The sequence below is a fragment of the Equus caballus genome, chromosome 4, assembly GCF_041296265.1.
Source record: "Equus caballus isolate H_3958 breed thoroughbred chromosome 4, TB-T2T, whole genome shotgun sequence".
NCBI lineage: Eukaryota > Metazoa > Chordata > Mammalia > Perissodactyla > Equidae > Equus > Equus caballus.
The window spans coordinates 7,985,030-7,999,084 of NC_091687.1; the positions used below are offsets into that span (position 1 = coordinate 7,985,030).

Sequence of the window (14,055 nt, forward strand, 5' to 3'; positions counted from 1 at the left end):
AATTAATGGGAGAGAAATAAAGATGTAAATCACTATTGTCATGGTCCTAGGTTATAATTGACCAAATCTGCTTAAACAACAACTCCATAAGTAGCTGAATTTGTAAAGTGACTGGATATACCAAATTTCTACCCATCTTTGGAGTTCCCACTAGCTTCTACTCAAATATAGGGAGTTATGAAGAGCTTGTGGCCCTGAGACCTGTCCTATTGCTGGTTGTCCTTGATTGTTGGGCAATGCTTTCTTACATTGACGCAGAATCTGCTCCTTATAACTTGTGCCCATTGTTTTAAGTCTTGTCTTAATAGAATTGCACAAAATAGGTAACCTCCTTCTTCTCTCTTACAATCTTTCTCCCAAGTAGAGATGTCCATTCTCATCTTGCATTTGCTTCTCTTCTTCAGGGTGACCACCTCTAATTCCTTCAAACCCTCGTCACAGAATAGCATCATTCTACTAACTATCCTGTTTGTCTTTCTTTGGACACACACTAGTTTTCAATATAATGTTTAAAATGTAGCACTCAGAAATGACAACAGTGCTGCTGCAGCCATCTGGCTAGTACAGAGTGCAATGGGACAACGACTGCCCTGAACCTGGGCAGGGCACTCCCATTGCTCCAGCGTGAATGGGCATCGCCTCCTTGGCAGCCCAGCCACACTGCTGGCTCACTTGAAGCATGCAATGAAAATCCTCAGATGTTTTTCACATGAGCTGGTGCCAAGTTATTAATCCCATCCTATATTTATGAAATGGACTTTTAGAGCCCAATTGCAAAACTTTGCTTTTATCCTGTTAACATTTCATCTTCTTGTTTCCAGCCAACAAGACAACCTGTTAGGATATCTTGTCTCCTGTTCTGTCTTTATCTTATTAGTTTACAACTTTGAATATGTGCAGATTTGACAAACATGTTTCTCCCACTTCATCTAAACTGTTGATGAAAATACTGGCGGCACGTTTGGATCTCTCTGTAAGAACGCACTAGGGACCACCTACTGGCTGACACAGAGACATTTATCAGTAGTTGTTTAAACAGCTGGGAGTCTAAATGTCCACATGTCTCCTCTACAATCCAAAGAAAGTGTTTTCTGATTGTAAAGAGCAGCCTTCTCCAAGGAATTCCCTATGGAACAGACAGCCCCATTGTCATAAGGGGCTCTTTGGTTAAAAAGATGCCATTTGATTTTCAGCTTCATAGGCTTCCCTTAGCTTCCATGACTGAATTGTGGTCTTTGTTGAGTGCTGCTACAAATTTGTTTCCCAAAAGGTCTAAGAAGCATGTCAGACAGTGATGTCATGAACGTTAGGAGTTCCTCATGAATTAGGAAGCCAAGCAGTCATGTGGAGATCTACCAGTTTGTTCCATGGTTGGTGGCTGCAGGAGTGAGGAGTGGAGGGGGGACATTTGAAACACACGTGGTCATCTCATGGCCAGATCTTGGTTTCTAATACCACTCTCTAATAAAAGGAACCAGTGCTCCTTGAAGAAATGGCTGATTCTAGCACAGGGGCAGGAAATGTCCAAGATGAGCTTAGAGTCTCTCGTAGTGCAGAAAGTAAGGAAGTACTTAAGAAAAAGACCAAACCCAACAATCTTGGGTTCTGTCAAAGGGATACAGAAGCCAACTGAAAGAGATCCCAAAGACCGAAGCTGGAATAATTTGAACAACAAAATAAAGTAGTATTGGATTATAACTCAAAGTATAATATAAATATCCATGAGTCCGTACCGATATTTAAAAATTATTGAATAAATGAATAAATGGGGACAATAGACAAATCTCCAGTGCAGAACAATTCCAAATTTATGCAGATACTCTGCCCTCAAGGAGGGAGAGCATAATCCCCCACTCCGTAAATGTGCATTGTGCATAGTGACTTCCTTCCAAAGAGTACAGTATGTAAAGGTGGAGAAAGAGTAACTTTATACATAGAAACCTGACAAACGCTACTTCAGTCAGGTGATCAGATTCACATCGGCAGCGATAAGTCATGTAAATAGTGTGTCCCCCTGATATGACATGAAGAGAACAGCACTTTACCTCTATGGCCTTCTCAAAACCCATAATCCAAGTGTAATCATGAGAAAAACATCAGATAAATTTGAATTGAGGGACACTCCTTAAAACTGTTAAGGTCATTAAACATAAGGAAAGTCTGAGAAACTGTCAGAACCAAGAGAAGCCTAAGGAGACAGGAGGACTGAATGTAATGTGATGTTCTAGATGGGGCCTTGGAACAGAAAAGGACATTAGGTACACAATGAAGGAAATCTGAATAAAATTATGGACATCAGTTAACGATGATGTGTCAATATTGGTTCATTAATTGTGACAAATGTACATACTAATGTAAGATGTTAATAACAGAGGAAACTGGCTGTGGGGTACATCTTCTCTGTACTATCTTCACAGTTTTCCTGTAAATCTAAGTCTATTCTAATATAAAACTTTATTAAGAAAAGAAAGGTCATGGTGTGTTTGTGTGGGTGTGAGTTGCAGGGGAGATGAATAGAGAGAAAGTAAAAGAGAAGGGAAAACACAGTCTGTTATATAAGAACTACCTTCAAAAGTTTACTTGCATAAGATTTGAACTTTGAAAAAGTTGAACAGTGGAAGTGAAATTGGAGGTGAGCCATGCTTATCCACTGGAAAGACTCCAGCTTCTTAAACTAGCGTTTTGATTCCAATTTAACCCTGATGCTTATACAGTGGATTTGACTCTAAAATTTCTTGTTATTGTTTTACCCTTTTCCCCTCATCTCTATTAATGTGAAGAGTATTTCAAAGAATATATTAAGCCAAAAAATCTAATCATGACATTAACAAATAATTTTTTCTATAAGTAGATAATGTTATATTCTTTTTAAAAATTCTGTTCCTTGTTTTATTGACTGAAAATCACATGTGCAGTTAAGTATCACTAATCGTATATTAAACAATGGAGATTTGCTCCTAGTACACTAGCCTGCGTTCTTTAGAAACTATTGGTGCTGGTCTCGTAGTGAAGAAGACTTCTTATTTTACTCATACGGGAAGCAATTGATGAGCCATAGGGAATGACAACTCACTTTCCAAAAGTGGAATTGTGGGTTCTGAAGGCACCCGTTAATTTTCATCCTGATTAATAATCAATTCTAGTTAATGATTGATTTCTTGGGTCTTCCTTATGATTGATCATATGTTTGAAATAGCAAAATAAAAGGCTGTCTGTGTTTTTTTTGTGTGAATTCTGATGTCTCCAGTCACAGAGAGGCCTAGGGGAAACTGAGGTAGGCAAAGCTTAACTCTGAGACCCCCATTCTCTTTTTGTGTTGCTTGTCATTCCTTGACAAATGCAGACTCTCTCCCCATATAAGGTCAATCCTGTCTAAAAACACTAATTAACAACAGTACACGAAGAAAACATTGTTTACGTATTTGGAAACCAGGTCTCCCCATGACTTCTCACCCTGAACACACCAGTAAGTTTTAAATATCTTGCCTGGTCACAGTGCCTGCTGTGAGAGGTCTGGGGGTCACAATCACATGGCTGACATCCTCTGCCGGGGATCATATTCCAGTATCCATCAGCACAATGGTCACAGGCCTGGCCTGTGACGTTGGGCAGACAAGGGCATGTGCCAGTGTCAGGGTCACAGAGGCAAGCTCCCTGGTCAGGGCGACACTCAGCAGGATTCACGCCGGAAGGATGGCAGGAGCATCCTGGGATAACAGAGCCGTTGTTGGAGGTAAACTCATTGACAACGCTAGCCTTCAACAAACCTTACAAACAGCTTTTAAGACCTGATGTACCATTTCTCTAAAGGGCTCAAGGAAGAAACATCTTACAACAGTACAGAATTTACCAAAGAATCTAAGTAGGTTGAGCCCATTCAACGGTTTTCGATCTCCCCAAACAGCAATTTCATACGGCTCCGCCCACTACGTTCCAAGAGCTCACAATTAGGATGACTGAAAATCTCACTTTTCCCTCATGCCATTCACCAAAGTTTCATTGATTTAAATGATCTGAAAAAAAAATGGTTTACTAAATTGACTTGGATGAACGGAAATGGTTAAATATCTCCTAAAAATAAGCAGTTTACTCCTCCTTTTTCTTTATCATAGAATCAAACCCTTGTCTTCTTCTACATCAGTGACTCCATATTTATACATTCAAGTCACTTGATGAGCTGGTTACCATGCAGATTCCTGGGCCTCACTCCCAGAGGGTCACTTCAGTGGCCCTGTTAACAGTCCACTCCGTCCCCAGGTGATTCTGGCACAGAGCACTGTGGACCACACTTTGAGAAACAAGACTCCTAATCTGCTAGGGCAGGCGTTGAAGGCAACAGTCACAAAAGGCAAACTAACACCAGTGACTACAGTGTAGATGCATCTGGAATACCGATGGTGCCACTGCACCCATTTCTGCTGACAAGTTCAGTGCACTACTGGTCTAACTGGAATGAGCATGGGAGTGCCACCACCACATTTATGAGCCACCACTCTGCTGCCACATTCCCCCCCGGGAGCCTGGCACACTTACTTCTGCAGGTCTGATTGATGGCCGATCCAAAGTGACCCGGTTTGCAGAGCTGGCAGTTGGGTCCATGAGTGTTGTGCAGACATCTGAGGCACTCCCCTGTCACCCGGCTACAGGAATCTGGATCACTTAGATCAATGTTGTTGTTGCAGGCACACGGCTGGCAAGGTGCTCCGGAAATTCTTGGATTTCCGTAGAAACCAGCAGAGCATTCTTCACACTGCTTACCTGAAAGAAGGAGAGAGGAAAAAGGAAGGAAATGAGTGGAGTATATGCGTGTATGTGTATGTGTGTGTGTGTGTGTGTGTGTGTGTGTGTGTTGGGAGAGGGGGTGGAGATTGATATAAACGGAGAATACCTGGGCTCCTCTGGGGATAATGAGAGGTCACACATTGGGATGACTAAGGAAAGATGTTCTAAATTAAAGCAGAACATTCATTTAATTTATTATCCATTCAGAGAACAAAATGATTATGCAGAGCTAAAAAGGCCTTGGTGAAGAAAGGATTCTAGTTTTTCTTTAAAAACTATGGAATTGTAGGCACAGGATTCCTGGATCCTTATAAAACCAGGGTCATCCTCATGTGCCTGAGGACCCAAAGCTAATCTCAGCCCCTGTTCTCCCTGAAAATATGGTAATTATCGCTGAAGAAAATAATAGCACCATATTTTCTAAGTATGATTAAATAAAGTAGACTTCATAAGTTTTTTCCTTGTTTGTATTATATATTTACACTCATGCTTAAATTCTTCAAAATAAATCATTTGAGCAACAGACACAAATGCTGAATTGACTTATTCATTGTGCGTCCAATGTTCAAGTTAGGGCACCAGTTTATGTGTGAAATATCAGTCAAATCAATTGCTTGGAGTTATGTAAAGAAAGCATTTGACTGACTGATTAAAATTTTTACTTTTTAATTGCTTATGTTATATGTAATGCATATATAACATATATATGTTACTTAGTCACATATATATCTTACTTAACCATATGTTGATTTCATTTTAAATAAATTAATTTGATTTGAACTCATTTCGTCAGTTAGTTTTCCAGAACAATATTTGAAAACAATTATAGCTCAGTGGAATGAGTTTTTAATTGTCATTGGTTTTTGAATCATTCAAATTCTTTGTTTGATAAAGCAGCAATTTATCAAATTGTGTCCTCTTACGATTAACTTATATTCTGCACCACTGTTTAGCCCAAGGCTGATAAATTATGGACATGTGATCATTTTTCAGATAGCAGTGTGGAATAGATGAAAAAACCCAACATCAACTATACTGCATACCTGTATAACCTTGAAGACAATCGCAGATTACATCTGAGCCCCAAGGATTCTGATAACAGGAATGGGCAAAATACTGATTGCTAGAGGGAACATCAGGACATGGGCAAGGACGGCAGGACTGTCCTGAAGAAGGATTTCCATAGTACCCATCGATGCACCTGTCAAGACAATTTCTTTTTACCAAAATGTTCCCAGGAAATGCTCATGTTAGCCAATATGGATTTGCTATGCTTCAGGACAGTGCAACTAGCAAAACTCAGTATTTTAGAAGATGCTCATTTGCTCTATAAAAGGATTTCTTGTTTTATACTGAAAGTTCCAAGGTATAGTCATTAAACTCAATATAATGGGACCTAATTTACATCTCCTATTTCAGGAACCACAAAAACCAAGATGCCAGGCAAATGCTAGCTACTGATTTAATCACACATTGTCTGGTTCATAAGATTTTGAAGGACAACGGAACGACACTCTATCTTCCTCACCCATAATGATCGTTCTACACTAACATACCATTGACTCTACACAATGCTCCTTCAGAGAGTGTTCTGAGATCAGAACAAAAGAAAAACATTAAAAATAACAGTGCATATGAATTCCACACCTTTCACAGTTTCTTCCAGTTGTAAAACCTCCGCAGTTGAAGCACGACCCTGTCTCTGGATCACAAAGTTCAGCGAACCCATTGCAAAGGCAAGGACGGCAGTTGGGGAATCCAAAATAGCCCGCCAGGCATCGATCGCAGCGGCGGCCAGCCACCTCTCCCTGGCAGGGGCACTGTCCTGTTATTTGGTCACACACAATGCTCTTTGAGCCTTCAGGGTGGCAGTGACATGCTAGACAAAGCAAAGAGAACGTCTTGGGGTCGGGGCAAGTGGTGTGCTGGAGAAAGAGGTACAGTTCTGATTTGCAGTCCCTAACTTTCCATATCATCCTGATCAGGGCGAACAAAGTGAGTCTGTATAGTGCTTAGAATAGAGCCTGGCATGTACTGAGCGCCAGGTAAGTATTTGCTAGATAACAATTCACTGATTCATCCAATACACAGTATGCCGTGAACAACTGCGTCTTATAAATGTTTTTTACACAGAGGAACTGAACAAGACACATGTTTTGAATGACTTGAACTTCCATATGTCTTGGGAGTCAAACTTTAAGATTATAAAAAATATGAGAACCCTTTTCAAGAGAGTCAGATTTTTCTTTTTCCTAGATGAGATACCAGGAGAGGCTCAATCCTTTTCTGGTAAATTGCTGAATCTTTTGAGCCAGGCTTGCCTATACAAAAATGTGATGCCTATTTACAGAGTGCTACACGGAAGAAACGGTCGCTCCTTTGTGTATAGCCCTTGTGTATCTCAAGCACTTCATAATTTTCTTTAAAGAAAAGGGGAAAAGAGCAATAATGGACCCTAACACTGTTTGCTGGGGAGGCAATGACCAGGAAGGTGTGCCAGCTCTCTGAATCACGACTGAAAAGATGTGTTCCCCCACCTGAAAGGAGAATTAATCTCCCTGGAGGTTTTCATGGTTTCTGAGGCGGGTTTCTGCGGGGAATAGTACTTTCACTAACGGTTTACATCATGAACGGAGAGCTATACACCCTGAACGTGACGGCCCTGAGAACTGAATTACCAGCTAAGATGAAGCCCCATGCAAGCCCTTATTAATAGGTGGCTTATGAAATAAGTTCCAAGGCCATTTGTGACCCCAGCAGCAGAAAGGGTAGGATCCTGGTGACAGTGTCGTCCCCTTTCTTGACTTCCAAGTCTTATTGTTGTTTTAGCCTTTCCAGCCACCAGGCTTCCGTGCCGGATCAGAAAGCTGGGTTTGCACAGCCAACTCCCTTCATGGTGTTCCGTACTCCACCTGGACTATCATCTATTTGATACAGCCTGTAAGCTCTCAGAAGCATGGACCATGTTTTTATCATCACTCATGGTTCCTAATAGAGCTCTGCACACAATCGGTGCCCTTTGAAGAGATGAATGAAGTATGGTAAAAAAAATTTTCAGTACACTTTATCTACATAGACAGACAGTCTGAATAACATGGTCGAATTCCCAATCCCTTCCCCTTTTGAACTCCCCGCATTGGTTTTCCTGCTGTCAAAGCTCCAAGGTTGTGCCCAGCCTGTTTCCCCATCTGCTTTTTGCTACGTACAGTGACAGCCATGATGCCCCAAACCGTAGCTTCCTGCTGAGCACCTGTCACAGCAGCGCCCGGCCACATGAGGCTTACACTGGCACTGGCCTCCAAGTCGGCTGCAGCTGGGCCCCACTGAGCCCTGGGGGTGACACTTGCAGGCTGCAGGGAACAAGAGAAGGAAGTTAGAGGTGATGGAAGTGACAGAGAAGCACCTCGTCCTGTTAGTAGCTTTCGTTCACTTCTTTTCCATTTGGTACCTCTCTAATCCTCAACCCCCTCATCTGTTACCAGGGGTTAACACAGGGTCTATCTCATGGAATTAGAAGGATTAGAGACGATAATGTCTGTGAAGTACTTAGAACAGCGTTCAGCACAGAGTAAGTGCTCAATAAACATTACTTAATAAACCTAATTACTACTTCATTGCTGATGATTTATGTTGGTGCTGGACCACTCCTTTGACTTCCCGTGTCCCCTATCTTCCAGGAGATTGTGGGCCCTGCAGCATAACAGAGACAGCATTTGCTGGAACCCAGGAAGCCCAGGCTTTCAGTGTAGCTGTCACTCTGCAGCAGTGGTTCCCAGCTTGGGGGACATTTTGCCCCCAGGGGACATATGACAAAGTTTGGAGACACTTTAGGATGTCACAACTGGGGGGAGGGGGCTCCTGGTGTCAGGAGGGCAGATGGTAGGGATGCTGTTAACCATCCTATAATGCACAGGACAGCACCACCTCCCCCCCCCAAACTAAAGTATTATCCAGCCCCAAATTCAAAAGTACTGACGTAAGAACCCTGCTCTCTGGCTTAGTGAAATGAACGCGTTATCTAACGTTTTGGGACCCTGATAGCCTCATTTATCAAATGAAGGTGTGGGGATGAAAGATGGTGTGCAGAGTTCATTCCAGCCCTAAAATTCCAGGATTCCAAAGAAATATTTTAGGACCATTGATCCAGCAATTTAGCATCCCAATGCTACCGCACGTCTCCTCTTTTATACACTTTCTCTACTGCATTATGATTCCCACACATTAGCAGACCGCTCTGTGTACCTAATCATTGGGCAATTGGTATTTGCATTGGTCGTTCGGAGTAGATGCTAAAATAAATTAAATCGATCCACTCACATTCCAAAAAGCATTCATGCAGACAGCAGCGCTCCAGTAGCGCTCATTCAATAGGTACTCACCCACTGCCCCCTCGTGCAGCCTGGCAGACACGCTGACTATGAGCCTTTCACACGCAGAAGGGAGCACCCGAGGTCTTGCTTCTGAGGCAATTTCAACACAGTTGTGCAGCTGATATTCATCTAAATCCTGCTCGCTGCAGAAATTCTCCAGTGAATTGATTTGGGGAATAAGACCAAGCTTTTGAAATAATGAGAAAAGAAGACTTATGTTCAGAACTGTCTCCTCTTCGAGATTCCAGTTATAAAAATGAATAGATTTATGAGAATAATGGCTGCAAAGAGACTCTATGCAATCCTTTAAATTGCTTATGACTCAAGATTTTAAGATTTTCTATTTAGTTAAGAAATCTTTAACTAAATATTCATGCTTATTGACTTACAGCAAAGAAAGTAAAATAAGCCTTTATCTTTTTACTGTCCTTATTATTATATTTTTACTTGCTAATACATTGTCAGATTTGAAAGATTTTTAACTGGGCTACTTCTGATAAATTAAGAAATCATGGCTTAGTGCATTCCATACTGTTACGGTAGAACTCTTAATACCACAAAATTCTCCTTTAAAAAGTTTTGTCTTTTTCAACTACATATGAACAGCAGTGTTCTACATCAAACTATATCTGCTTCTTGGAGATTCACAGAATAGATTAACATATCAAAGGCTCTGAGAAGTCCTGCAAGGAAGATACTTTTTATACTCAGTGTTTCCAGATTTATTTCACCACTTGGTCCTATATTCAAATAATACTTACCAACATCCCATAAACTCAATATTTCACAGATGCATTTTGGAAATTGCTGGCTTAGACTATACAGCTTTATGGGGACAAACGCATCATTGTATTTATTCTCAAAGAGGTCTCATCCGTAGTTTAATATCTATGTGAAGAAAAGCTATACAGTTGTGTTTCTTGAGCAGATTTTTTCTGTTATAACCTAATACTATTTAAAATGTTTATTAACGCCTTGGATGACATAGTAGAGAATATGTTAGTACAGCAGATTATTCACACCAAATCGGTCCACAACTGGTGGAAAAAATAGCCTTAAAAAAGTTTTAAATAATTTGGAATAAACGATTAAAATGTTTTAATTCAGCCGGTCAAGTTAGGAGAGCGAACTGATGGCACAGATAACTCTCCCCTGGTCTTTTGGCTTTGTCCATTCTGAAACCAGCTTCCGTGGTCCCTTACTTCAGCCCTCTCCAGTTTTTCTGTATGCCCTTGGACTCACCACTGGGTGGAATCTCAACCCTGAATGACTACCTCCAAGCGTCTCTGCTTCTCAAACCCCCAAACTTGTTCTTCCTGCTCTGTGGACGCATGCCATTGCCACTTCCTTCTCTTACTTCCCAGAGAACACAGACATCAGCAGTGGGACAGAGCTCCCCTCCCACTTCCTGCCTCCCTAACTCCTGTCCCACAGGCACTGGCCCCTTCTGTGACTCTGGCGCTGGCTCAGGAAGAAGAGGCATGCCATGGACCAGATGTCCCGCTCCTGTCGTCTCTGCCCTCAGGACACTTCTCCATGGATAGTGCTTTCTTCCTTTAATCTCTTCTTTTCAACTGGTATATCAATGTGCTTAAATCTCTCCCATCTGTAAAATCACCTCCTTGATCTCATATATTCCTCCTGCCACTGCCCCGTCTCTGCCCCTTGACTCCTTGACAGCCAAGTTTCTTGAAAAATTGTTTCCTTGCCATTCTCACCGCCTCCTTTCCCAGTCACTCTCCACGCCAATGCAATACCTTTCCCCTACCCATCCCTAAATGTTGGGGTTCCTCAGGGTTCTCTCATGGGCCCCCTTCTTACTCCACACCCACTTCCCAGGTGACCTTGACGGTGCTGTGTCTTTGGTTACCATCTATAGATTCGTGACATCTGAACTTATGTCTCCTGCCCACGTCTCAGTTGTGGCCCTCAGATATGCACAGAGAAGCCTATTGGTTGTCCCACACACACTGCAAACCAAACCACATGAAGCCTACTTTCCTTTTGGCCTGTGGTCAGGAAATCATGTCACCATCTGCCGAGCTGCTCAGGGTAGAAACCGAAGGCCATCTCTGATGCCCGCCTCTTCATCATCACACTCCCGACCCACCCAACGTCCCACACATAAAGTCCTTCGCAAGCCTGGTCAATCTGATCTCTTAATACATCTAGGATGCATTTATTACTCCTCATCTCCCTGTCACTTCCCTAATTTAGGTCACCTAGATTACCATAGTGGCAGCCTAACAGACTTCCCCTCTTTCACTCTTGGAAGCCATCCATCTCCCTCATCAATTTTCTACCCTATAAAAATAGTGATTCTTTAAAAGGCAGTTTGTTCAGATAATCTCCTCCTTAAAAACATTCAGTGGCTTCCCATTGCCTTAGGATAAAACCTAAATTCAATCTCTTTTCATTCTGCTACCCTGCAACCTCTCAGCCCAATGGTTCTCAATCTGGGAGGTACCGCCCCCTAGGGGGCATTTTGGAAATTCCAAGGGGTGGTTTTGGTTGTCCTGCGCTTGGGGTAGGTGTGTCACCGGCATTTCGTGGGTGGGGATCCGAAATATTAGCCATTCCCACAAAAAGGAAAATCATCCCATGTCCCTTACAGTTTTTGAATGTTCCATTGAACAGCCAGGAAGGAGAAATTCTTGTTTATAATTATGAGTTGAAAGCCCTAGTCTATGTTTGTGGGACATGTTAAACATGTATACAACACACGGCTTTCATGGCTGTCACATATAATGATCCTACATGTATAAGCATCTCCCTACTTCATTACGCCTTCTGGTGTATCCCTGCCAGTGCATGCACATATCAAAGTACGTATTATTTTTTTATAAATTACTTTCCTTTTATTTCTCCTCCATATTTGCACATTCCATTGGTATTATTTGAAAGTTATGTGTGCACACAGGACATAATGCCTATGAATTTCATTTCAGGAGAGTGTAGAGAGCTACAAAATATTGTAATAAAAAGGGGAGGTTGGGTCAGCTGAGGTTGAGAACCACTGCTCAAGCCACATTGACATTTCCAGTTCAGTGACCTGTCACAGCTCCCAGTACCTCTCACACTGTATTGTCATTTCCCGTGTAACTGTCTGCCTCTCTCCTTAGAGAATAAGCCCCCCATGTCAGGGAAGGTGCTTGTCTGGTTTACACCTGCACCTACTACAGTGTCTAATTCATAACAAGTGCTTCATAAAACTTTGTTCCATAAAGAAGTCCATATATGTGTCTAGTCTTGTATCTTTAAGTTGATACTAAAATGCCTCTGCATTCTCCAATCACAAACCAAGTGGGGAGAGACACAGAGGGAAGCTAGATGGGCTAGTTGGGATGTAGGCAGCCAGCCAGGGATTAATCACTCACAGCTATTGGTCTGAGCCGGTTCAGAGTTGGCCATGTTGCACCAAGAAGATAGAACAGAAGACGAGAGTCCCTGTCAACTAGAGGATTTTGTAATGCCATGACTCACTTCTCCTAGAAACTTCTAAGGACTTTATGTTTACCAAGTGTAGTCCACTCTTTAAAAGAAGAATGGCAGTTTTACATTCTGGAATGCCTAATATACTTTTGACTCTAAACACATTTTTTGGAAGCACGTGTCATGTAATCAGGGTGACTGAAAATTTTTTTTAACTATCTCACTCTGCTTGCCAAACAAAGAAACAGTATTTGTGCAGAAGACACATCCAGGGTTGAGCAAAGCTTTCCTCTGGTCTTCCTGGTAATGCATCCTAGTCTTAGACACAAACATTAATCTGGCTGCAGAGAAGAATGAACTTTGAAAGAGCCAAATCCCAAGCAGTCAAGGGGCTTCCCAGAGCAGCAAAACTGGTGGTATGAAATAACTGCATTTGTCTGTGATTATAAAATATGCAATGACTTTCTCCTACTGGGCATCCTGGGTCAGGGATTCCAGGGGACACTATAGGTGCCCTGCTTGGATCTTCCCATCTGCGCGCTGCTCTGGCATTGGCTGCTATGGGCTCACCACTGTCCCCTCCTCCAGAAAATTGGACTCTGCCACCTTGTCCAGGAGTTAATGCACTCACTGGGGATGGGATGGCGGTGAGGCTGTGGCCAATGACTCGGGCACACTTAGATGCCACTTTACCTCCAGGTGAAACCAACTCTGGGGTGCAATTCCTGCTCCAGGGCTCCCAGTGGGGTTAGGCTGGAGCTACAGCTCGGTGGACACACGCTCTCACTTGGTTCCTTCTCCTGTCCTCTCTTAACCCCCTCCCGCCTCTTCTCCTGCGAGCAGGCCCTCAGTAAAGCAGGTGCACCTGAGCCCCTGTAGCACCTTCTGCTTTTAGGGAATCTGACCAAGATAGGAAGCCGGGGCCTCCTCTGAGGTTTTGGACAGTTTGCCAAGATTGGGTTGCTCTCAATTTTTATTCAGGTTTCAGGGTTTTCACCTCCATATACAAGAGAATGATTGTGTGAAAACTGATCAAATGGATACACTTTTAAGTTAATTTCAAATATCCATTTACATCATGCATCTATAAAAAGCATGTTTTACACCCCAGGCCCCAGCACATATACACTCAGTGAGTGGGTGATGAGTGGATAATTTGGATGGACGCATTTGACACAGCATCAAGTGATAATCTTCGGAATTGACAAAGTTTAGAAATATTTAGAATATCTATTTAAAATGAGGAGTACCTTGGCTCTTACACATTTGAGTGTCATGACTGTTACTATTATTATAGTAACATCTCTTCGTTATTTAAGATCTCATTATTTTCTTCCTGTCCCTTTCTTTACTCTGCCTGGGCTCACAACTTTTAGCTTTTTTCCCTGAATTAAACCCGTTGGATTTGATGTGCTTTCTTTGTAACTCCCATGTTCGTTCATGAGCACAGCTCTACTGAAAGCTCCTCAGC

General features: G+C 42.3%; 1 protein-coding gene across 11 annotated transcripts in view; it reads right to left on the reverse strand.

Annotated features, from left to right (window-relative positions):
- LAMB4 (laminin subunit beta 4) overlaps window positions 1-14,055 on the reverse strand; it is a 111,749-nt gene that overhangs the window by 35,106 nt on the left and 62,588 nt on the right. For all 11 annotated transcript variants that reach the window (XM_070264324.1, XM_070264319.1, XM_070264323.1 and 8 more), the window contains 6 exons: window positions 9,162-9,339; window positions 7,989-8,132; window positions 6,430-6,661; window positions 5,826-5,983; window positions 4,534-4,758; window positions 3,487-3,707 (listed from right to left, as the gene is read on the reverse strand). In XM_070264324.1, the coding sequence (XP_070120425.1) occupies window positions 3,487-3,707; window positions 4,534-4,758; window positions 5,826-5,983; window positions 6,430-6,661; window positions 7,989-8,132; window positions 9,162-9,339 (1,158 nt within the window). The remainder of the gene's footprint in view (window positions 1-3,486; window positions 3,708-4,533; window positions 4,759-5,825; window positions 5,984-6,429; window positions 6,662-7,988; window positions 8,133-9,161; window positions 9,340-14,055) is intronic.